At 42.2% G+C, this 22,962-nt stretch overlaps 4 protein-coding genes across 6 annotated transcripts in view; 3 read left to right on the forward strand and 1 right to left on the reverse strand.

Annotated features, from left to right (window-relative positions):
• The window catches only part of LOC107381616 (large ribosomal subunit protein P2), a 129,465-nt gene that overhangs the window by 7,760 nt on the left and 98,743 nt on the right, over positions 1-22,962 (forward strand). The gene's annotated exons all lie outside the window — the stretch shown is intronic.
• Positions 1,813-16,646, reverse strand: mcee (methylmalonyl CoA epimerase). 2 transcript variants are annotated; one of them, XM_015953373.3, is made up of 3 exons: positions 16,599-16,646; positions 2,450-2,778; positions 1,813-2,124 (listed from the first exon to the last, which is right to left on the reverse strand). In XM_015953373.3, exons 1-3 carry the CDS (start codon positions 16,618-16,620, stop codon positions 1,972-1,974), a joined length of 504 nt encoding a protein of 167 aa, XP_015808859.1. In that variant the 5' UTR covers positions 16,621-16,646; the 3' UTR covers positions 1,813-1,971. The 2 variants fall into 2 exon arrangements, with proteins under 2 accessions (XP_015808859.1, XP_015808858.1); XM_015953372.3 differs by lacking the exon at positions 16,599-16,646 and adding an exon at positions 3,612-3,716.
• Positions 3,682-14,265, forward strand: mphosph10 (M-phase phosphoprotein 10 (U3 small nucleolar ribonucleoprotein)). Of its 2 annotated transcripts, none has more exons than XM_015953343.3 (11): positions 3,682-3,833; positions 4,616-5,279; positions 5,353-5,528; positions 5,617-5,782; positions 9,431-9,572; positions 11,414-11,481; positions 12,270-12,407; positions 13,004-13,114; positions 13,212-13,319; positions 13,398-13,628; positions 14,022-14,265. In XM_015953343.3, exons 1-11 carry the CDS (start codon positions 3,748-3,750, stop codon positions 14,166-14,168), a joined length of 2,037 nt encoding a protein of 678 aa, XP_015808829.3. In that variant the 5' UTR covers positions 3,682-3,747; the 3' UTR covers positions 14,169-14,265. The 2 variants fall into 2 exon arrangements, with proteins under 2 accessions (XP_015808829.3, XP_015808831.3); XM_015953345.3 differs by having other exon boundaries at positions 5,356-5,528.
• On the forward strand, positions 15,992-22,002 carry ist1 (IST1 factor associated with ESCRT-III). Its single transcript, XM_015953366.3, has 10 exons — positions 15,992-16,114; positions 16,617-16,717; positions 16,812-16,992; positions 17,080-17,167; positions 17,275-17,358; positions 17,452-17,562; positions 17,649-17,828; positions 19,189-19,290; positions 20,944-20,989; positions 21,155-22,002. Exons 2-10 carry the CDS (start codon positions 16,630-16,632, stop codon positions 21,316-21,318), a joined length of 1,044 nt encoding a protein of 347 aa, XP_015808852.3. The 5' UTR covers positions 15,992-16,114; positions 16,617-16,629; the 3' UTR covers positions 21,319-22,002.

Genomic DNA, 22,962 nt, shown 5'->3' on the forward strand with positions numbered 1-22,962 from the left:
GCAATCATCTGTTTCCTGTTTTCTTTTGGGTTTGAGTGAACAAATATTTGATTTTTGCTCCCGTTTGATTCAGCTGTAATTAATTTTGACATTTTGTTCATTTTGCTAATGTCAACATTTTCAAAAGTCCATTTCTCCCCATCAGAACAGAGAGCTGCAGTTGCTCTGAAATCACAGAAATGATTTTTCCTCTTTGGAAGTGTTTGCTTTATGATCCACATGTTTAATACTGGACTTTAACTCGGTAGGGTCGAGGGGGGCTGGTTCCCATTCCCAGCAGGCGAGGGGCCGGGACACCCTGGGCATGTCACCAGTCCATCAGGTTCACACGCACACACTGGTCGCTAGCTCCGGCCCTGGGGCCAGAACTTTCTCATGGTCCCTACGACCCGCTTTAGAACCTGAGACATGGCATTTGAGGCCGTGGCCCCAAAACTGTGGAAAGCCTTGCTGACTAATTGTTCATTTAGGATGCAGCTGAAAAAGCTTCTTTTCAGACAAGCATCCCCCGTCTCTTTTACCTTTTATTAGAATTAGTTTTTAATGTATCACTTTTATATTTTTACCGTTTTTGTGAAGCACTTTGTGATTTTATCTGTGAAAAGTTTTCTAGAAATAAATATCTTCTTCGGGACAATGTCGAGTCTCCATTAACCTAACATGCATGTTTTGGTCTGTGGGAGGAAGCCAGAGCACCCTGGGGAGAACATGCCAACCCTGCAGAAAGACCACAACCGTTCCACCATAATGTGCTTTCTTTTGAGCAAAGAAAAGAAAATGCTGATATCAAAGATGAATTTCTACCCACTAAAATCATTCCTCCTGGTGAATAAACAGGCTTTTGTTTCTACGTGGCTACGGCACCAGTCTAGGATCTGTTTTTGTCAACACCTTCAAAAATGCTGCAGCACAACCCGGGATCACAGCCTTAGCCTCTGTATACAAGGTTCCTCCTTTGTTTATGACATCTTGATTGTTTTAAGCCTTTAAATGTACTTTGGTATTTTATTCTGCATCAGTTACTGAGGCCAGGTGAGAAAATGTTCCTGATGTACGAAGAGGCATATTAAAGCGCAGAAGAGATCAGGCTTCCTTTGTAGCTTAGTCTACAGCTTAGACTTTCACATCAGAACCCTGATGTCAACCCTAACCAGAAAAAAACTCACATTTTTCAATCTGTCACAAATAAAACAGAATGAGGTAAATATTAACAAGCTTTTGGGCTGCATTTGAAATTGTTTTCTTATCCTTATTGTTCCGGAATAGATTAAACATGAAGCATTCTACAACTTGTTTTTCTTTTACAGCACATCAGTGTGTGTGTGTGTGTGTGTGTGTGTGCGCGCGCCATGTGCCCAAGCCAATAGCGATGGCAAATTTAATTTCAAATGCAGTGCAGAGTTTTTACCTGACATCGGCACAACACTGAGTTTTAGGCAGAAAATTTAAATATTAACTAAAATGCAGTTAAGTGCAAAACTATTGACTACACGTGTCTGCAGCACGATTAGACACACATTTATATAGTTTATCAGAAAAAAAGTTGATTTGGGGGTGACTTGCTCTTTAAATTACATTTTAAAATCTGCTGTTTTATGTTCTTGCTCCTGGAAAACATTTTGAATTGCTTCTCTGTATGAAGTGTTCGATATAAATAAAAGATGCCTTGGAACATGTGCAAGGTACTGTTTATCCGTATTTGAAATATGAGCTGTAAAACATGCTGTTGTGTGAAACCATGTTACTAGATTGTTGCTGGACAATGAAGAGACAATAAAGCAAGCACACACCCACGAAAGAATCCCTAAGCAATGCTTTGCAAGAGCTTTTATAGAAATGGTCACACATCACACTAGACCTAAGCCAGAACAAAACAGGAACATCACAACCAGCAATCAGCACTCGCATCCCTGCAATCATCTAAGTAATGATGGAGTAAATGGACACGAAGGCGTCTTCGGTCCCCGACGTTCACGCTTCTTCTAACTCCACCAGCACCCCGTCACAGTCTTTAGGATGGAGAAACATGACCGGCTTCCCGTGAGCGCCTATTCGCGGCTCCGCTGACAAAGTTCTGATGTTCTTTGCTTTCAGATCGGCCACTGCAGCATTAATGTCATCTACCTGCAAACAGGCGGAAAACGTAGTTAATCATTAATCTAACTAGAATCACTGGGTTACTACCCTATTGAACCTCTGAGTGGGAAAAGTACAGCGTCAACACAAAATCACCCGTCATTAACCTCTTTTAATTTCACAAAATTACACACAAACCCTTTATGAACTATTATGGACTAGTCCACTAAGGTGTATCCGTGCTGCAGACTGTTTTGCTCCTGATGTGACAGGAAAGATGTCAGTGGTTTAATTATAGTTGCATAAATCAGTATGTTATTAGCGGGGTAAATATGTGTTGCGTCTTCTGACTCACGCCGTCGATGTCTCTCACCTCGATACAGACATGGTGCATCCCTCCGGACTTGTTCTTCTGTAAGAAACCAGAGATGGGGCTCTTCTCCCCCAGAGGATGGAGCAGCTCCAGCTTGGTGTTGCCCAGCTCCACGAACACCGTGTAGACACCGTGCTCAGGCAAAGGCACCTTTTCGCTCACCGTGGCTCCGAGCACATCGCGATACAAGGCCGTGGCCTTCTCCATGTCAGGGACGGCAATGGCTACATGGTTCAGCTTCCCCAATTTCCACAGAGACCCAGGAAGTGGCGCTGTCGTCGAATGTGACCTCAGGAGGGAAACGCCAGAACATCTGGAAATTCCTGCCACTGAATAAACACAATAAAATAAAAATAATGTAAAAATAATTAAGAGCTGAGCTGTTTAGATAAACAGCATTAGATACTGAATAAACCACTATCACTTCTTTAAATGGATATATTCCGGATACATTTTAATGTTTAATATTTACACAAAACTCCTTAAATCCAGGAAGCACCAGGGATATGAAACGTACGGTTTTGGTGAATGTTTTTGTACCACAGACGTGAATTTATTTAAAAAATGTACTAAACTGTGTCACATACATGATTCAGGAAACAATTTATAATTTAAGATATTTTAATTTGAGATACTTGTATGTGTGTGTGTGTGTGTGTGTGTGTGTGTGTGTGTACATACTGAGGACCATTTTGACCATTTTCCCCACAAATTGAGGACATGTTTTGGTCCTCGTTTTTTTTAAGCTTACCAGTTGGTTTTTGAGGTCTGGTGTGAATTAAGTTTTGGTTAAGGTTAGGGTTAGGAACAGATCAGCATTGGTTATGGTTAGGGTATGGGTATGAGTTAGGCATAGTGGAGTCACATAAATGAATGGAAGTCACTGAGGGTACTCACTACGATAGAAAGACAGACAATATTTATAGAAATGTAATATTTATAGAAATGTATTCATAAAAACATTTAGTTTTGACTGTATCTTCTCATTTTTAACCTGAAAACGCAAAAAGAAAGTAAACACAACACATCGCGAGTTGCGCTTAAGTCGAGAGAGACGATTTGGAGAGCAACTATCGGCAACTATACACTCTTATTTGTCAAGGCAGAATGCACCGGAGAGAAGCCTGACTGTAGCAGTTAGCTTTTATCGATATAAACAAACCTGCAACCTTCAGCAGCGACGTCGCCATTTTCATTATTATTTTGTTTTTACGTAGGAACCAATCTGTAGCGGCGGACGCGTTTCTGGTCGGGCCTGTTTACCTGCAACACTTTCGGCTACACATGTGTAGGAAAACATGGCGGGTGCAGAAATGTGGGCCGTACTGGAGGATTGTGTCAAAACGATAAATGTTAACACGGCACAACCAGAAAACTTTCTAAGGCGAGTGTTCTGCATTATTTTACTAAAGTTTTATTCTTTTAAACGAGATATTTACTTGACCAATCATCGGCTAAAGCTAAATGCTAATGCTAGCAAATACTTTAGAGAGCTGTTAGGTTAAACTTATTTAAATAAAATAGTTGAGAACGGCTTTCTTTCAGATTTAGAGTCACTTTTTTTATTAAATTAAATGAAAGAAAATGTCATTTTATTAGATTTGACACAATCGGTGACAGCTAATATCGAAAATTAGGATTTATTTGGTTTTATGATCTGTCTCTGACTAAAGGCTGTAGCTGAGTGACACCAACAGTACAGCAAGCTAATAATAATAAAACTCGAGATATTGTGAGACGAGAGGTTAATCCATCCGTGAAATAACATTAACCTGCTAGATTATCTGAAGTAACTGGACAGTGGTGCCTCAAAATGATCACATAGTCTTATGGTCTAATTTGATCTGGATGTGTCTGTTCTCGTTTAAGGACCTAAATGCTTATGTTGCCATACAATATAACTAAAACATTTAAAACTATGATTTACAGACAAAGGTTGTTTGCATGATATCCAAGATTTTGTCCTTTTTTCCTTATTTAATTTTGCTTTGATGATTAATTTCTAACCATTTTCACCATCATGAGTTTTGGTAAACAGCATGGATGTTGTATGATAGTTGGCTGTCACAGATGAAAGCTGCGCTGAGTTCAAACCAGTGGTCATTTTCAAAAGAACCTCTTTCCCTGCAACACGTTTGTCTCACTGATTGTTTTTCTACTTTTCAGCCTTCAAGATGGTGCTGCAGCAGAATTTACCTCCCTCACGAAGACCCTGTATGACCTCCACAAATCCCAGGAGCCTTCAGATTGTAAAGGCAGCCCGCTGGCTCAGCTCATTGTGGACAACTTTGACGAGGAGCAGATTTGGCAGGAGCTAGAGCTCCAGAATGAAGCTGTGCTGACATATTTCACTAAATCTATTGAAGGAGCATTGTCAGATGAGGCATTAACTTTGCTGCCAGAGGAAGAGGTGGTAGAAGATGAAAAAAGTGGTGATGAAGGCGAAGAAGAAATGAATAATGATGAAAATGTAATTAAAATTCCTCCTAGAATGCAAAAGAAAAAGGCTGTGGAAGCTGAAGAAGGGTCAGAGCAGGGCTCAGAAGATGACTCGGATATAGATTTTGATGTGGATGCTCTGGAGAAACGAGAGAAGAAGAAAGCGAGTGCACGGGCAGGCTCCAAAACAAAACTGGTTCCCTCAGAAGTTGACGATAAGTTCTTCAAACTGTCAGAAATGGAGTCATTTCTTGATGAAATGGACAAGCGAGAAGGAAGAGAGGAGGATGGCGACAACAATGTTGACTACTTCCAAGACCTGCACTCGGATGAGGATGACGATTTTGACCTCGGTGAAATACTGTCCTCAAAAAAGCCGAAGAAACACGCGGTATGATTTTATCACTCATCACTTTGGGCTCTGATCATATGGAAGAGACAAATAAATGTTTATTTTCTAACAGCAGGTAAAAAGCTCCAGAGATCTCAGGTACAAGGACTTTTTTGGTGCTGTGGGGGGCAAACCAGCTAAGACTGATGACCAGTCAGATGGAGATGATGATGCGAGTGAGGAAGAGGATGAAGAAGAGTTGGAAGAAGAAGAAGATGGTGATTATCGTGATGAAGAGGACAACGATGAGTGAGTCGATCTGGGTCTAATTTGTGCTGTGGTGAGGGGGGAAGCTTGTTCTGTGAATTCCAACTCATTAAAAAAATGTTTTCCTCAGGGATGAGCAAGAAAGTCGCTCCAAAGCAGCTCACAAGAAGGTGACCTTTGACCTCTCTGGAGAAGAGAGCAGTGAGGGGGAGGACATGGAGGAGATTTTTGGAGGAAAAGCTTCAAGTTCAGAAAAATCCGAATTAAAATCATCTTTTGAGAAACGGCAGGAAAAGGTAAAAGTTTCTCCACGGCTTGTTTTGCAGCAGAAGCTTCAGGATGAGAGGTCAGGTCACCTGGGCCCTCATTCATAGAAACTCTCCTATATTCCTGAAGGACATTTAGAATGTTCCTACGAAAATCCAAAATCCTGATTCATCAAACCACTCATGCACACCTTCCTCCACAATCAACTGTTGATAGATCCCACCTGTGTGTTCCCAGGTGCCCGTTCAGTCGTTTACATGCAGAAACGCCCTTAATTAACAATATTTGGTCACGGCACATCCTCAGCTCACCAGGGGAATCCCTGTAAATCAAATTATTGGAAGCAAGATCGCGGCACTGGCTGCTGAAGTAGAATAGAACCAAACAAGTTGCAGAGGTTGTAAATGCAGTCAGGACAGAGGAGAGGATCCTGTCAGAAATGAAGAAAATTGGTTCCACTTAAAATTAAATATGAAAAACACAAGAGTAGCGGACTGTTCGTTTTATGTAGTTATTTGCAGTTTACAGGGAGTGCAGAATTATTAGGCAAGTTGTATTTTTGGGGAATAATTTTATTATTGAACAACAACCATGTTCTCAATGAACCCAAACAACTCATTAATGTCAAAGCTGAATGTTTTTGGAAGTAGTTTTTAATTTGTTTTTAGTTTTAGCTATTTTAGGGGGATATCTGTGTGTGCAGGTGACTATTACTGTACATAATTATTAGGCAACTTAACAAAAAAACAAATGTATACCCATTTAAATTATTTATTTTTACCAGTGAAACCATTATAACTTCTCCACATTCCCAAATATACATTTCTGACATTCAAAAACAATACATAAACAAATCAGCGACCAATATAGCCACCTTTCTTTGCAAGGACACTCAAAAGCCTGCCATCCATGGATTCTGTCAGTGTTTTGATCTGTTCACCATCAACATTGCGTGCAGCAGCAACCACAGCCTCCCAGACACTGTTCAGAGAGGTGTACCGTTTTCCCTCCTTGTAAATCTCACATTTGATGATGGACCACAGGTTCTCAATGGGGTTCGGATCAGGTGAACAAGGAGGCCATGTCATTAGTGTTTCTTCTTTTATACCCTTTCTTGCCAGCCACGCTGTGGAGTACTTGGACGCGTGTGATGGAGCATTGTCCTGCATGAAAATCATGTTTTTCTTGAAGGATGCAGACTTCTTCCTGTACCACTGCTTGAAGAAGGGGTCTTCCAGAAACTGGCAGTAGGACTGGGAGTTGAGCTTGACTCCATCCTCAACCCGAAAGGCCCCACAAACTCATCTTTGATGATACCAGCCCAAACCAGTACTCCACCTCCACCTTGCTTGCGTCTGAGTCGGACTGGAGCTCACTGCCCTTTACCAATCCAGCCACGGGCCCATCCATCTGGCCCATCAAGACTCACTCTCATTTCATCAGTCCATAAAACCTTAGAAAAATCAGTCTTGAGATATTTCTTGGCCCAGTCTTGATGTTTCAGCTTGTGTGTCTTGTTCAGTGGTGGTCGTCTTTCAGCCTTTCTTACCTTGGCCATGTCTCTGAGTATTGCACACCTTGTGCTTTTGGGCACTCCAGTGATGTTGCAGCTCTGAAAAATGGCCAAACTGGTGGCAAGTGGCATCTTGGCAGCTGCACGCTTGACTTTTCTCAGTTCATGGGCAGTTATTTTGCTCCTTGGTTTGTCCACACGCTTCTTGCGACCCTGTTGACTATTTTGAATGAAACGCTTGATTGTTCGATGATCACGCTTCAGAAGCTTTGCAGTTTTACGACTGCTGCATCCCTCTGCAAGATATCTCACTATTTTTGACTTTTCTGAGCCTGTCAAGTCCTTCTTTTGACCCATTTTGCCAAAGGAAAGGAAGTTGCCTAATAATTATGCACACCTGATATAGGTGTTGATGTCATTAGACCACACCCCTTCTCATTACAGAGATGCACATCACCTAATATGCTTAACTGGTAGTAGGCTTTCGAGCCTATACAGCTTGGAGTAAGACAACATGCATGAAGAAGATGATGTGGACAAAATACTCATTTGCCTAATAATTCTGCACTCCCTGTATATCCAAGGGGCTGAATGCAGGTTCTGTTTGTTCTGGTTTTTGTAGTCAACGATCTGATATGGACCGGTATCAGACCCATGCTTTTTTTTTGCTCCAAAAGAGGAATGATGTCCTTCAGGATCAGTGCGCTCATGGAAAACGTGTCCCCTCCAGAGTGAATGCCCTACCAAATCCTCTAATAACACGAGATCAGCCATGCTACAGTGTCAGCTTCCTGTTGGCCACAGGTGCTAGCATTCGTTATGTGATGAAGCCGTTTTTCAGCCACAGTCACTTATTGCTAAAATAATTTCTGGATGAGGAACAAACATGGATGACTGAAACCTTCAGTGTTGCAGTTCTGCTGTTCTACCACTAGATGCTGTTTGTACGCAGGCTCAGAGCTGTTCTTACATTTAGAAATATTTTCACACACAGGTACAAAATAGGGAATACCAAACAATGCGTGAAATTGTTTCTAAGCACAAAACGCACACAGACCTGTGCGTAAACACGGTTGATGAATTCAGGCCCTGTAGCCTCTGAGCTGTCCAGATGATTTAAGGTGGGCCTTGGACGGGAGCAGGATCTCTCTGAGCTGCTGCTGTCGGTGACAAACGGTGAACATCATCCCAGAGGGAGGTTGAAACACGGTGTTCTTGTGAGTCTCAGGGCCTCGCTCTTGTGCGCCTCGAGTTTTAAACATGTCGGCCAGATAAACACTCCCTCTCGTGCCAGAGTCGTCGCATGCATCTGGATCCCATGTTGAATCCATCTTAGCTGCTTCTCACTTTAGTTTGCAGGATGGTGAGACTACTTTGGGAGGGTTTATCAAATAAAATGAGGTGAATTTGTAAACAAATTGAGACATTTTCTGACTAAATTACTAGGGATGCACGATGTATCAGCATCAATATCGGTATCGGCCGATGTCAGTCATTTTTTAATAAATCGTTCCGATAAATTAAACTGGCCAACATTAACAACCGGTATTGTTCCCATCTTGTTTACGTTTGTTTATCTGTTTCAGTCGTGTGACAGTGATTGTAATCATCTCAGAAGCGTAAATGTGTGTGGTGTGTGTACGTAATAACGTCAATTCAGCTATAATCATTTTCATCCTGCTGATTTTAGAAGCACTAATGTCAGTATATCGGTTATTGGCCATAACTGTGATATTAATATCGGATATCGATTATTGGCCCAAAAACTTCACTTCGGTGCATCACTATAAATACATGACATTTTGTACAACAGTCGCAGTTTGTTTGCCCCACATGACGTGTGTCTTGTGCACCAATTCAGTGTGATTCTGAAATATGAGAGTTTTCTCATAATTTGGTGTTTTCATGCAGTCGCTAACAAATGCAGCCCAGTGAGATTCTGGTTGGAATCTGTTGCCAGGGCCTTAACCCTCCACCAGGCGGAGACAGGCCCCCAGAGCCCGCATTCACTCCTCTCTCTTTTCTTATTTGCTTTCAATTTTCATCCTCTTTTACGAACATCAGTCTTAACCTCTCTCAATCTGTTTTGTTGCAAAAAAACGCACAGTTTACCTGCAAGAGTTTAAAATGGTATCAACTGGAATTTTTTTAATCCACCTTGTAGATGTCTCAGAAAATCCAAGATTTGGAAAAGGCGGCTCTGGCGGAGAAGCCGTGGCAGTTGTCGGGCGAGGTGACGGCACAGTCCCGTCCAGAGAACAGCATGCTGGAGGAGGACGTGGAGTTCGAGCAGACATCGAGACTGGGTGAGCAAACCTTCCGGTGTTCGCTTCTGAGTCTGTGGATTTCTTAAAACCAAACTATGCAACTTTTTCATAATTGTAAATCATTTTCTTGAGTCGGTATGTGCTAAAACAACACAGGGTTAATGAAATGTCAGACCCCTACCGCCTTCTGTGGCCAAAAAAAAAAAATCACACTTGCAACTTCAGAGTGCCGGTCCAGTCTCTGTTGGACTTAGTAAAGTGGAGCTGACATGCCATTGGCTGCAGTCTGCTTCCAGCATGTTGTCCTCCATGTTTTAGATCGTGAACACAGCTGATTCATTTAATTTAGTTATGAATCACTCCTGTAGACAGTAAGGAAGGCTGAGGAGACATAATTTTTGGTTCTACTTTTTGGAGACTAGGGGGTGCTAAAAGTAAGCCAAAACTTACAAGGCATGGGTGGAGACCATGGAGACTTATTTCATCCACACTTCATGTTAGGAAAACACTTCTGAAAGAGGCGTCGCCTGGTGGACTGAGAGCGCGGCACTGAGGTAGTACAATATTTTCCTGATTTAGGGTTTATTACTCAGGTAAGGGTAAAAAAGTATCTGATTAGAAGGCTACTTGAGTACTGAGTATCATCTGATCTAATATTTTTAAAATGATGACATCAAACAGACAAAAAATAAGAAGTTATGGGCAAATATTGGTATTTTAAAGACTAAAGGGGAAAAATGTAAACAAATAAACAACATAATTACAAAATAACACATTTTAGGCAAAATTTAGACACAAACTGAGGGCAATATTTTCCTGACATACAGGGTTTATTTAGTTGTCTGAAAATGTAACACGTTTAAAAAAATACCGCGATAATACCGAAAACCGTGATAATTTTGGTCACAATAACCATGGGGTTAAATTTTCACACCGTGACAACCCTAGTCCAGCTGTTGAAAAATATTGTCTGCTTCAAACCAAATAACCAAAACATTTATTTATTTTATTTATTCATTATGTAACTAGGAAGGTCCCATTGGGATTAAAAACCTCATTTACAAGGGAGTCCTGGCCAAAAGGCAGCAAAAGTTAGTCCAAAGTACATGGGAGCGGGTCTAAAGCCTAATGTACACGTCTCCGTCAGCTCCGTGAGGAGGAGACGCACACGCACTGACAGACGTTTTACGTTCAGACTTCTAGTCAGCTGGGGATTGTTGCTAAACAATTCCCCGCCAGGACAGCAGAGGGCGTAGCGGCATTCTGAGGTATCCTGTCACATATCCGGTCCACCGTAGTTTATTTGCATTTCTGTTTACATTGTTTTAATGTAGTTCAAAGACGTTTTTTAACACAAACAAATTTGCCCCTCATTCCACTTCACCTCCTCGTGAGATCCGCAACCCACGTTTCTCGTCTTTTCCGTCCACGAGTAAAATGCCTGCTGCATATCTTTGTACTCCTTCGGTCACAGGTGAATAAACGTTTATATTCACAGACTTTTTCCGCCATGCGTTCTTCAATCTGCTCCGTGTCTGCCGCTAAATACTTCTTTAACTGTTGAAGCGGCAAAGACGGTGCTGATGACGAATGAAGACAGGACGCAGCGTCCTGACCAATCACAAGCTTGCGGTCTCCGTCTCTTTCGACGGAGAGTTAAAGTTTGTTAAGAATGTTGCCAACTCTTCAGTCCAGCCCAAAATCTGTATGTAAGCGGATCTCTAATTCTATTGGCTGAGTGGCATCAAACTATCACTCGTACAGATGTTTAACAAATCACTACACATTCCTGAAATTGGGAAAACTCCATGTTGCTGCTTTAACTTTGACATTTACAGATTATAAAAACGTCAGTTTGAAACCAGGTTTTCTTTTTTTAGCTCCCGCCATCACTGAGGAAACCACACTACAGCTGGAAGACATCATCAAACAGAGAATTAAAGACCAGGTAACTTGAGTTAAATGTAGTTTGAAAAGGATAAATTTTTACAGTATCATATTTTATTTTGAATCAGAAAAGGGTGGGATGCCTTCTGCAGGTCAGGGATGAGGTCCTGCCCCCAAGTGGAGGAGTATCTCGGGGTCTTGCTCACGAGTGAGGGAAAGCTGGAGCGTGAGATCGATAGGCGGATTGGTGCTGCGTCTGCAGTGATGCGGGCGTTGTACCGGTCTGTCGTGGTGAAGAGAGAGCTGAGTCAGTCAGAAGGCAAAGCTCTCGATTTACCGGTCGATCTACGTTCCTACCCTCACCTATGGCCACGAGCTTTAGGTAGTGACCGAAAGATCGAGATCACGGATACAAGCGGCCGAAATGAGTTTTCTCCGCAGGGTGTCTGGGCTCTCCCTTTGAGATAGGGTGAGAAGCTCGGTCATTCGGGAGGGGCTCGGAGTAGACCCGCTGCTCCTCCACATTGAGAGGAGCCAGTAGAGGTGGCTCAGGCATCTGGTCAGGATGCCTCCTGGACACCTCCCTGGTGACGTTTTCCGGACACGTCCAACCGGGAGGAGGCCTAAAGGAAGACCCAGGACACGCTGGAGGGACTATGTGTCTCGGCTGGTCAGGAAACGCCTTGGGATTCCCTAGAGGAGCTGGCCCAAGTGGCTGGGCAGAGGAAAGAATAGGCCTATCGGCTGCTGCCCCCACGACCCGACTCCGAATAAGCAACTGAAAATAGATGGATGGGAATGTTTTCTAATGTAAAATAAATATATGTTTCCCCTTTCTGTCATTTTAAGGCATTTGATGATGTGGTTCGCAAAGAAAAACCCAAAGAGGAGGTGTTTGAGTACAAGAAGAGGTTAACTCTGGACCAGGAGAAGAGCAAACAGAGTCTCGCTGAAATCTACGAGCAAGAATACATCAAGCAGACTCAGGTTTTACTTTTAGGTGGTTCTCTACACCAGTGGCATCAGTGGTGTTGAATGGTTTACTCGCGTGCTTCAGTCCAAACTGGGAAAGCCGAGCGAATTCTCTGCAGTCCTCTTCGCCGGACTTGCAAAATCACAAAATCCCTCGAGACTTCAAAGGTCGTTTTGTTTATGCCACCTGCCATTAAACCAGGAGAATAGGGAGAAGGAAGTTGCATTTGATATAGTTGTTGATGTCATAAATGATGTTCCTCTCCACTGGCAAGATTAAAGCCATGAAAAACACCGCATTAAAAATCACATTGCTGCAATAGTCTTTTATTTTGAAATTTACCGGATGCTTTACTCTGAAACTGTGTGAAATTTTCTGTCTAGAATGTTATCCAAATTTTAGCGGTGCGCTGCTTCTGGGACACACCTGAAAATGTCTGTTCTGCGGCCGGTTTGGAACCCCCCGTAGACAATAATGGGTTCTATTTGAAGTAGCGACGGTCCGCTGCCGTTCCGCGCCGCTGATGCCTCCAGTGGGAAGTAAGCTTTATGTTTATCAAATAGGCACCATTTTTAAAGCATCCCTATCGTTTTATTTTTCCTCATTCCAGCAAAAGACTGAGGTGGAGGAGAACCCGACTCACGTAGAAATCCAAAAACTTATGGATCAGCTTTTCGTCAAGCTGGACGCTCTCTCAAACTTCCACTTCACACCAAAACCGGTGAGTTTTCCCTGAAAAATCCATTTGGATTTGATTAAGTTAAGCATGCCATCATCCCCTGGAGTCTGTTGTAAATGATCTGACTGTTTGTGAACAGCCTGTTCCTGAGGTCAAGGTGGTCTCTAACTTACCGTCTGTTACGATGGAGGAAGTGGCTCCAGTCAGCACGAGTGACGCTACGCTGCTCGCCCCAGAAGAAGTCAAGGTTAGTCCATCCTTACACGAACATTTATGGCAGTTTTGGTTTACGGTCTTTCTAACGAGAGGCTTCTTTTAAACATAGGAGAAGAATAAAGCAGGAGATTTATTGGGCGACACCGAGAAGACGTCCACTGACAAGAAACGCGACAGACGCCAGAAGAAGAAAGTGAAGCGTCTGAAGATCAAGGAGAAGGAAAAGAGACAGAAGCTTAAAGAAGCCAGCAAAGCCGGGGAGAACAGAAAGCTCTCGAAGGCTGAGGTCACGGAAAACCTAAAGAAACTCACAAAAGGAGGCAAAGCCGTGATACTCAAGGTGGAGATTAGTTTGAGTCACATCAAAGTATCCTCTCAGTGGCCTAGTGGTAGAGTGTCCGCTCTGGGACTGGGAGATCTGGGTTCAAGCCCCGGTCGGGTCGTATCAAATACTTAAAAATCGGGATCCAATGCCTCCATGCTTGACGCTCAGCTTTAAGGGGCTGGATTGGGGCTTAAACCACCAAATAGTTCCCGAGCGCAGCCACAGCTGCAGCTCACTGCTCCCCATAAATTGCAGAGATGTAATTTCACCAATGTGTGACGATGACTAGTGGGCTTTGCCTGTATCTGTTCTGAAGTAAAAGTTTTTAGGTTTCCTCAGAAAACCACTACAAATGCTACGGTAACTCGGTGCAATCATCTAACAGATGATTCATTTGTTTTGTTTCAGGATGAGGGAAAAGACAAGGCTCTGAAGTCCTCTCAAGCCTTCTTCTCTCAGCTGCAGGACCAAGTCAAGAGCCAGATCAAGGGTGCAAAAGACACGGCGTCCAAGAAGAAACAAAAGGACGTTTCTGCCAGCAAACTCAAGTTGTAACGACTGACTGTTTCATTGTACAGATGCTTTTTTACTGTAATCTGAAGATCAGAGTAAAATGTTTCTACTTTTATTATAATTAAATCAAGTCCACATATTTGTTTGCGTTTTATTTGGTTAATAGAAAACCACCAATCCCAGTAATCAGGAATAAAACATGATAATGGTATTTCTTGCTCTTCCATAAGGTAAAAACTTTGGAAAGCTTATTTATTTACATAGATGTCTAGTTTTATTTTCAAACTGTGAGATCTTGCTTTCTGCTAGATAATAAAAGTGCATTCTGGGGATGATTCTCTGAATGCACTTTTAATATCTGAATATTTCTGCCGGATTATTAATGTAGTAAGGACTTTTGCATGAACTGATATGAACATTTTTAGGGAGCAGAGGAGATGGTACATTTAAAAAAATAAAACATGGACTTAGCAGGACTGCTTTGGTCTCATTTTCAAACCGTTAGATTTAAGTTTTCTTGACTTGAAATAGAAAAAAGGACATACTGTAGACTAGAGTCACCCTTGTTTCTGGGCAACACCAGAACAGAAAATGCAGAAAAAGAATCAGGTTCTTTATCAAGAGAAAATCATGTGGTGGAGTACACTTCCTGGCCCAAAAAAAGTGGCCATCTGACTTAAAGCAGATAGGTAGGAGCAGTGGCGTGTCTAGATCTATTAAAATGGGGTGGCCCATGTGAGGCACAACTTTGTGCATGGGTGGCACCAATGGTTATGCTTTTTTGTTTTATCCTCGAGCCTTTTTTAGACAATGCAAAGCCTATTTAAAGGTAAATTAGTGTGGTGGCACCTGGGGGTGGCCAATCAGATTCCAAGGGTGGCATGTGCTACCCCAGGCCACTCCCTGGACACGCCCCTGGGTAGGAGCCTCCTAGTGGATAATTACAGCATGGGCAGTAAGTCCTATAGGGTCTTTTTGGCCTATGGGACTCCAGAGGCAGCTAATGGGTACCGGCAGCCATTTGTGGCCTGGGTGGTCATAGAGGCAAAAACCCGGGCATGGGAAAAGGTCAGTGAAACCATGGAACAAGAGTTGAATAGGGTTTGGGGAGATTCTGGTCCACCATCTGGCGCCCACGAGGGGGAAAGCAATGCTCTACCAACACTGTTGATTGTGGGGACGGAGTGCTTCTGACCTCATCTCGGGACATTGTGGATCGGTGGGCAGTATACTTTGAAGACCTCTCTGCTTAGGCTACTGCCCCCGCGACCCGACCCCGGATAAGCGGCCGAAAAATGATTGATTGATGGATGAAAAGTTTATTTATTTATTTACATTATAAACAGTGTAAGACAGTAATATAGAATATGCATCTAAAAGAAAATATGGAAAAATATCTCAAAAATTGAGAGCTGTGCTTGACTGGAATCTGGTAAAAGATGAATAAGATAGATCATATTTTCACTATGTTAGGCCAGAAGATAATATGTTGCCATCTCTTCCATATATAAATGTAATTAGTGTGGAAAACGGAAGGACACATTCATGCCAGGAAATTATGTACAAACTAAAATAAGAAGTTGTATTTACACCAGTCAAAAATTACAATAGTGTTAACAGCTCCCTGGACGCTTATGTCCAAAAAATACTTTTTTTTATTCTAACCGTTGTTTCTTATTTGTAAAATTATTTTTTCTTTCTTTTTTATTTTAAGGGTCACACGGGGTCTCACCCAGACACATTTAAGCTTGGTTTATGCTTGACGCATTCACTTTCCGCTTGGTGATGCGGCTCGCGGATGAACGCGCTTCACATCGTGCACGGTCACACCGGCGCGTGAATGGACCGGAATGGACTCAAAGGCCCCGCCCACACCGTGTAAAGTCCCCATGACGTTAACCCGTTAATATTACGGAAGTGAACGGAGCCACAAAACAACAGACAGAAAACCAAATAAGTTGGTGTCCACGAGTTACTGAAACCTGCCGGTGAGTCGTTGTCGCACCGTTTACGGTCGCTGGCTTTAAAATAATCAAATTCTCCAAACCACTTGAGTGTTTGAACCAGTTTATGATTTGTTTTGATTAGCGCTTAGCTAGTGCTCGGATGCTAAGCAGAGAAGATAACCACTAACCGGCTGAAGAACAGCTAATAGGGTTTGTATTACAGGTAGAACGCTCTAAAACTATCGATCTGTAATGTTGTGACTGAATAAACGGTGCGAAACAACAACATGGAGTATGTTAACGCTAAAAGTAGCATTGTTTCTTGTTAGCAGCCGTCAAGCTAACTGACTTTTCCTGGCGAATATTTCATGCGTAGTTTCAGTCGAGTCAGTGATTAATTAATGTGTTTATGTGCGTGTTTGGAGTAAATCTGTGGTGTCATTATGTTGCGATGGGTTGGTCCAGCTCACATGATGGGGTGACTCAGTGGATCAGATGTTTCCGTGTGTGGGTTTCTGGTCCTTACCTCCTCTCCCGTCCACAGACATCCTGCCATCATGCTGGGAGGAGGATTCAAAGCAGAGAGGCTCAGAGTTAACCTCCGGCTGGTCATAAACCGACTCAAACTTCTTGAGAAAAAGAAAAGTGAGCCCTGTTTTTAATCGTTACAACTTTTGATTCCTGTTTTTTGCTCCAACAATGACATTTAATCTCTCTCCACACACCTGCACCAATGAAGCCGAGCTTGCCCAAAAGGCAAGGAAGGAGATAGCTGATTATCTGTCATCGGGGAAAGATGAGCGAGCACGGATCCGCGTTGAGCACATCATCAGGGAGGACTATCTGGTTGAAGCCATGGAGATCCTCGAGCTTTACTGTGACTTGCTGTTGACTCGCTTTGGCCTCATTCAGTCCATGAAGTGAGAACTGAAACAAACACAAGTGGACAAATGTGTCATCTGCTGTGTCCTATCACCATCCTCACCTTTTTGTCCTTCACCTGTTAGGGAACTGGATCCAGGCTTACAGGAAGCAGTGTCCACGCTCATCTGGGCAGCGCCTCGTCTCCAGTCGGAGGTCACAGAGTTGAAAACTGTAAGTTCCACTTCAATATAATAGAGATGGCAGAACTGCTAAGATTAACAAACAAATAAGGTCCATTTAGTCTTGTTAGACCAATTCTGAAAGATGTGTGTGTTTAGGTGTCTGACCAGTTATGTGCAAAATATAGCAAGGAGTACGGGAAGCTATGCAGGACAAACCAGATTGGAACAGTCAACGACAGGGTAGGCAAAATTTTCCAGTGACTGCCCAATGCATGCACCCTTTGTTGAATCTTGTGGTGCCATCTGTTCAGATATCTTTTTTTTTCTGTACAGCTGATGCACAAACTCAGCGTGGAGGCTCCTCCCAAAATTTTAGTTGAGCGTTACCTGATAGAGATCGCCAAGAACTACAATGTGCCATATGAACCTGACGCCATGGTCCGGGTAAGTTTTAGGATTCCATTTTACTTCATGTGAGGGATGATGTCATGCATTTTGTTTGATCATCATCCCCTCCAACCTTCTCACAGCCTGAGGTGTGTCCTGGAGAGGAGGCAGACCTGATTGATGTTGATGCTGACAGAAGGAATGGAAGAGGAGGAGGTGGTGGTTTCGGTGCTCCTCCTGTTGCAGCCATGCCCATGCATATGCCCATGCCCATGCCCCTGCATATGCCTGCACCTTTCAGCTATCCACCTCCCAAAGGAGCTGTAAGAGAATCTTTCCCTCTCTTATTGCTGAAAGAAAAATATTTTTGAGTGTAGAACTAGAGGAAAATGAGTTTTTGATCAAGTCGATCATTAATTGGATGCCCTGAAGAAGGTCGCATGCAACCGAAACGCGTCAGCTTATATTATAATCAATTATTTTTTGGAGTGCCTCAGATCTCGACTTTTTTCTTCCATATCTACTTTTGAAGTATTTATGATCTTGAAGAGCACCCGAGATACTACAGAAATTATAGATATATCTAATCCCACTGATGCACTCACTCCCACCTGTTTGAATCGACCATTAATTGTGTTAATTCCATCTTTTAGTTCGTTTGCGGCTGCAAACTTCGTCAGGCTGACGCTGACGAAGTTTGCAGCCGCAAACGAAACATTGCAGGTAAATAAAACCTTTCTGTGTTTTAAAAAGAACTAAAAGATAGAATTAGAATTTCAACACAGCAAGAACACACCAAAGACATTAACTGTGTTTTTTACAAAGGTACAATGTTTAGTGGTGCTTTTTAAAATAACTCATTAAAAACAAAAAAAATCTTGTTGCCTGGCTTTTGACTACTTCAGCAGAAGTCTCAGTCTCACGAAGATAGTTTTGCCTTTTATCCCGTTTATTATATCCACTGTTGCCCCGTGTTACCAGTACATCATAATTGAGGTGAGCAGGTTTTGTTTTTTATCACAACTAAGTGGAATTGTTTTTTAAAAAGCTTAAATGTGACATTTTTCTTCATGAAGTGCACATCTAACAATTAGTGTAATATTTAATATGCCATCGCTGTGCGTTGCAACCTTTAAAGAGCAAGTCACCCCCCTACCAGAGTATTACTCCGCTCCCACTTCCTGTTTGAAAAATGCAACAAATGCTGTTGCCTAGCACACCGAGAGGGTAGAGCCGCTAACAAATGCACACACACACAGAGGCTCAAAACGACATTTTGACATCATATGGTACCAGCTAACGTTCTAGGGTACCTCTTAGCCAATAGCGACGGCAGATTTAAATTCAAATGCAGTGCAGAGTTTTTACCTGACAACGGCACAACACTGACAGTTTTAGGCAGAAAATTAAAATTTTAACTAAAATGTACTAAAGTGCAAAACTATTGACTACAGGTGTCTGCAGCACGATTAGACACACATTTATATAGTTTATCAGAAAAAAAAGTTGATTTGGGGGTGACTTGCTCTTTAAAGGCAAAGGTTAGATCATTTGAAGCGGCGATCCTGTAAAAGTGGAAACTTTTCCCACCTAAACACCCTTCAAATGATTTGAATTATACATTTTCTCTGTGGTGTCAGTAAAAGTTCATTCACACCTCTGTTAAACCTGCTTTTCCTTCAGGAGCCCTTTAACCCTCCCGTTGGGACCTACGACAACTTCCAGCATCACATGGGAGGAGGGCAGCCCCCCCAGCTGCCCACTTCTCCCCCTACCTACGAGTCTGTAAGTGACTGAGTCCTTCACGTCCCCATGCCCCACCCCCTTACTGTCCCAACAGGAGGACAGACAGACAGACGGACAGGGCATCACTCAGGGAAGGACAGTTTGTTCGGCTTGCTTTACCTTCCATACTTTTCCAAACCCTCAGAAAGCGCCTGCTTTGTCCAGATGAATTAAAGAGGCATGTTTATATTTGGAGACTGGCACAATCTTAGATCAGCTTCACTGCCCACCAAAATATATTCAGGTTAAAGTTACGGATTGAACTGCAGACTCTTGGGCTCAAGTTAACAATACTTGCACTCCGAAAGGAAGAATGATTAAATATTACGGATAGTTAATCCTCTTTTCTATGATCTAAAGCAGTTGGAGAGTTGTTTTAAAAGCCTGTTTTCTACACAGATCAGGGAGATTTATTTATTTTCTCCTAATTGCACTCATAAAAATGTTAGTTTAATTCTTTTTTTGGATATTTAAGTATTTGCTGTGAGTCATTATTAAGTAACAAAAATACCAAAAGAGACTTGGCATGAACATTATGCACAGCAGTGGATGGTTGAGACATTTTATCTTCCAGTCAAATTAAAACTGACTTCAGTGGATAGACGTGTAATGCATAAACAGGGTATCGCGGGTCCTTAAAAAGTCTTAAATTTGCTTTTCCAAATGTAAGGCCTTAAAAATCCTTAAAATTGACAAATAATCCTTAAATACAGTTTCCAAGGTCTTAAATTACCAAAGACCCAATAAACAAGATTATTTTATTTCTATAAATTTTTTGTGAATTTCTAGTTAGTGTTCAGCATTTTTTGTGTACGATGTTGGCGTAAGCGGAACCGTACACATTCAGTTGGTTGTGAAAGGGGACTATTTTTAGATGAGCACATTAGCTGGTTAAGCTAGTGGGAGCTTGCACCATGGGGAAGTGCAAGTTTAATGGTAACTAGATGGCTAATCCCACATTTGTGACGTGGTTAGCACCATTTTCAGGCAATAGCTGGAAATTATAGCTTAAATTTAATTTGGAAAAAAAGCTTAAATTTGGTCTAAGTGGCCTTAAAAAAGGTCTTAAAAAGTCTTAAATTTGGCTCCCTTAAACCTGCAGATACCCTGATAAACAAATAAACATCAATGTAACACAAATAAAAGGATCGCAGAACTTAAATGGAGCCCAGAAGAAAGAACGTTGCAGCCAAAACAACAACGGTTTTACCGTTTCTGAAACAGAAATGCTCCCTCTCAGAGCTCACCGGTAAAACTTGAGCAAGCCAACCAAGAGTCTCTGAATGCGACGGCGATTCGTGTATGACCCAAAAGAAAAGACACCTTTAGAGAAAACTCCACTTTAATCACGCCAGTGTACAAATATATTCTCACAGTAACTGTAGGTACGGCACAAACTCTTAACTAACCCTGAGATGATCCGCTGCTCTGCGCATGGCTGCGTGTGTTTTTGTCTGAACCACCTCCTGCATCCTAAATATTTCCTTTTGAAGGTGATGGTCTCAAACAGCCGGCTGCACTTAAGTCTGTTCTTCCTGTTTGTCTCTGTTTCTGCTTTTATTGAGGCATTTTCTTGTGTTTGTCATTACTAACAACCCATGTTTTGTTTCCCAGTGACAAGGATTGGATCTTTAAGTTATTTTCTTGTTTCAGATTGATGATCTAAATATAAAACCTTCTATTCCTTCTCAGGCTGTCGGTGAGTTCTGCAAAAATCTGCATTTAAATAACAAATATTTCAAATACAATAGGATAAATCTTTTCTGTTCTGTAGTGAACATGTTTTTATGTAAAACGACTTTTGCAGTTCTGCTTCCCCACAGGCGTATGATCTGATGAACGGTGTTTTGTTTTCCCTCCGCAGCTCCTGGTGTTTTGCCTCGCGTGTTCGATAACGCCCTGCCAGAGCTCCCCTCCGTTCCCGACACACTCCCTACCTCCTCTGTAGGCGGAAACACCACCGCCTCAGACGACATCGACTTTGACGATTTGACACGGCGGTTCGAGGAGCTGAAAAAGAAGACCTAAACTTTCTCTCTCTACACACACACACACACACACATGCCTGTGTCATCAACTAAACAGCTCAGAACAGGATATATTTAAGCTTTTCAGTCTTATTTAGGTAGTTCTTCTCCTTCCTCTGCAAAAAAAGTAGTTTTACACAGATTTTAAACGCACGTGTATTCTTAACTCATTTATACAAATCTGACCAACATACTGAAGAAGGGTTGGGCCTACAAACCTAGCCTGTGAGAATAAAAAAGTAATTTCTTTAGGTTATTTAGATTTTTTTGTAATTCTTCTATAAACTCACAGTTATGGGTGCCGCGCCCCCTTTTTAAACTTTTCTCATTAGTCTCTGTGTCGAGCCGTATAAGCAGATTTTGACTTTAACCGTTGGCTTCCTGGGGGTTTAGGGTTGGACTAATGTTTACACCTTGCACACCGATGCAGCTGAGATCTTTGCCACTGTGTCAGACAAGTTAAACGAGCCTGACAGGTTTCCCCGTCATGGTGGATTCACCCCCGAGGGCAAGGCCTGAGCCCTCAGCTGTGTTTTCCCCCCAAATCTGTCATCACAGACGGAGGCAGCATCGTCGTAAAGTAGTTGTATCACTGCAGAACGCACATTTCAAAACACCGTTTACTGATGTTGGGCGTCGAGGCTGTGTCTGCGTAAGTGGAGTGTGTATATGCGAGTCCTTCAGGAGATTAACGTTTAACTAGCTTCATCTCAAGTTAATATGAGATAAAGAAAAATGAGTTCTGATCCCTGTTATTTTTATATTTGCGGTAGGAAAGACTCTCATTTAACTACACAGCTAAAGGTTTGGCAGCAGGGAGTCTCTAAAGTAGTTTTTTTTTCTCCTAATTTTGAATGTCAGTTTTTCCAAATGCTTTCTTATGACATTTGTAATTTTCCAAGCACTCCTCTCAGTTCCAGTTATTTTCTCCACTCCAGAGGTGATTGTTTAGTGTTTTCCTCTAACTGTGCATGGGGTTTTACTCTGTACCTGCATCACTGCGTCTGCCTTAGCCATCTCTCATCGGAGGCCTTTCCAGTCTAAGAGAAACACTCAGACTGGAGTCATGTTACCTGGACCGAGTTTCGGTTCATAATCTATATGCTCTTTTTTTTTTTTTTTTTTTTTAACAAGTAAAAGTTGGTCTCTGGATGGACAAAGATCTGTTGTGTCAGAAAGGTGTATCACTGTTTCCCACGAGAAACCAAAAGGTTTAGTTGTCATGCAGCCATGGCGCGTCACTGTAACCCGACCACACCCTGCTCAGCTTGCATGGCAAATGAACGGCGGCTTTGATTTACAATGACTCTGCAGTTTCTGGAAGCACGAGGATCGGCTTTCCAGCAGGATCATAGACCATTAATTATTTCATTATAGGTGTTTTGAAGGACACAAAGTGAGATTATTAACACTACGGAGCTGTGATCACTATCTTTTCTATGTTGGACTGTTCTGTTATTCTGTATTTAAATTGTGTCTTTGCTGGAAAAATCTAATAAAAGACTGGAACTGGAATCTCGGCTCTGCTGTTTCTTTGTTTGTGTTGTAATGTGTAGGAAGAACCACTAGGGGTCCTTAAAGATAAGCAAACATGCTGTAATTAAAATAACATTGTCAACATCTGAATGAAGTCCCTGGTGCTAAT

This window comes from Nothobranchius furzeri, chromosome 9, assembly GCF_043380555.1.
Source record: "Nothobranchius furzeri strain GRZ-AD chromosome 9, NfurGRZ-RIMD1, whole genome shotgun sequence".
Lineage (NCBI taxonomy): Eukaryota > Metazoa > Chordata > Actinopteri > Cyprinodontiformes > Nothobranchiidae > Nothobranchius > Nothobranchius furzeri.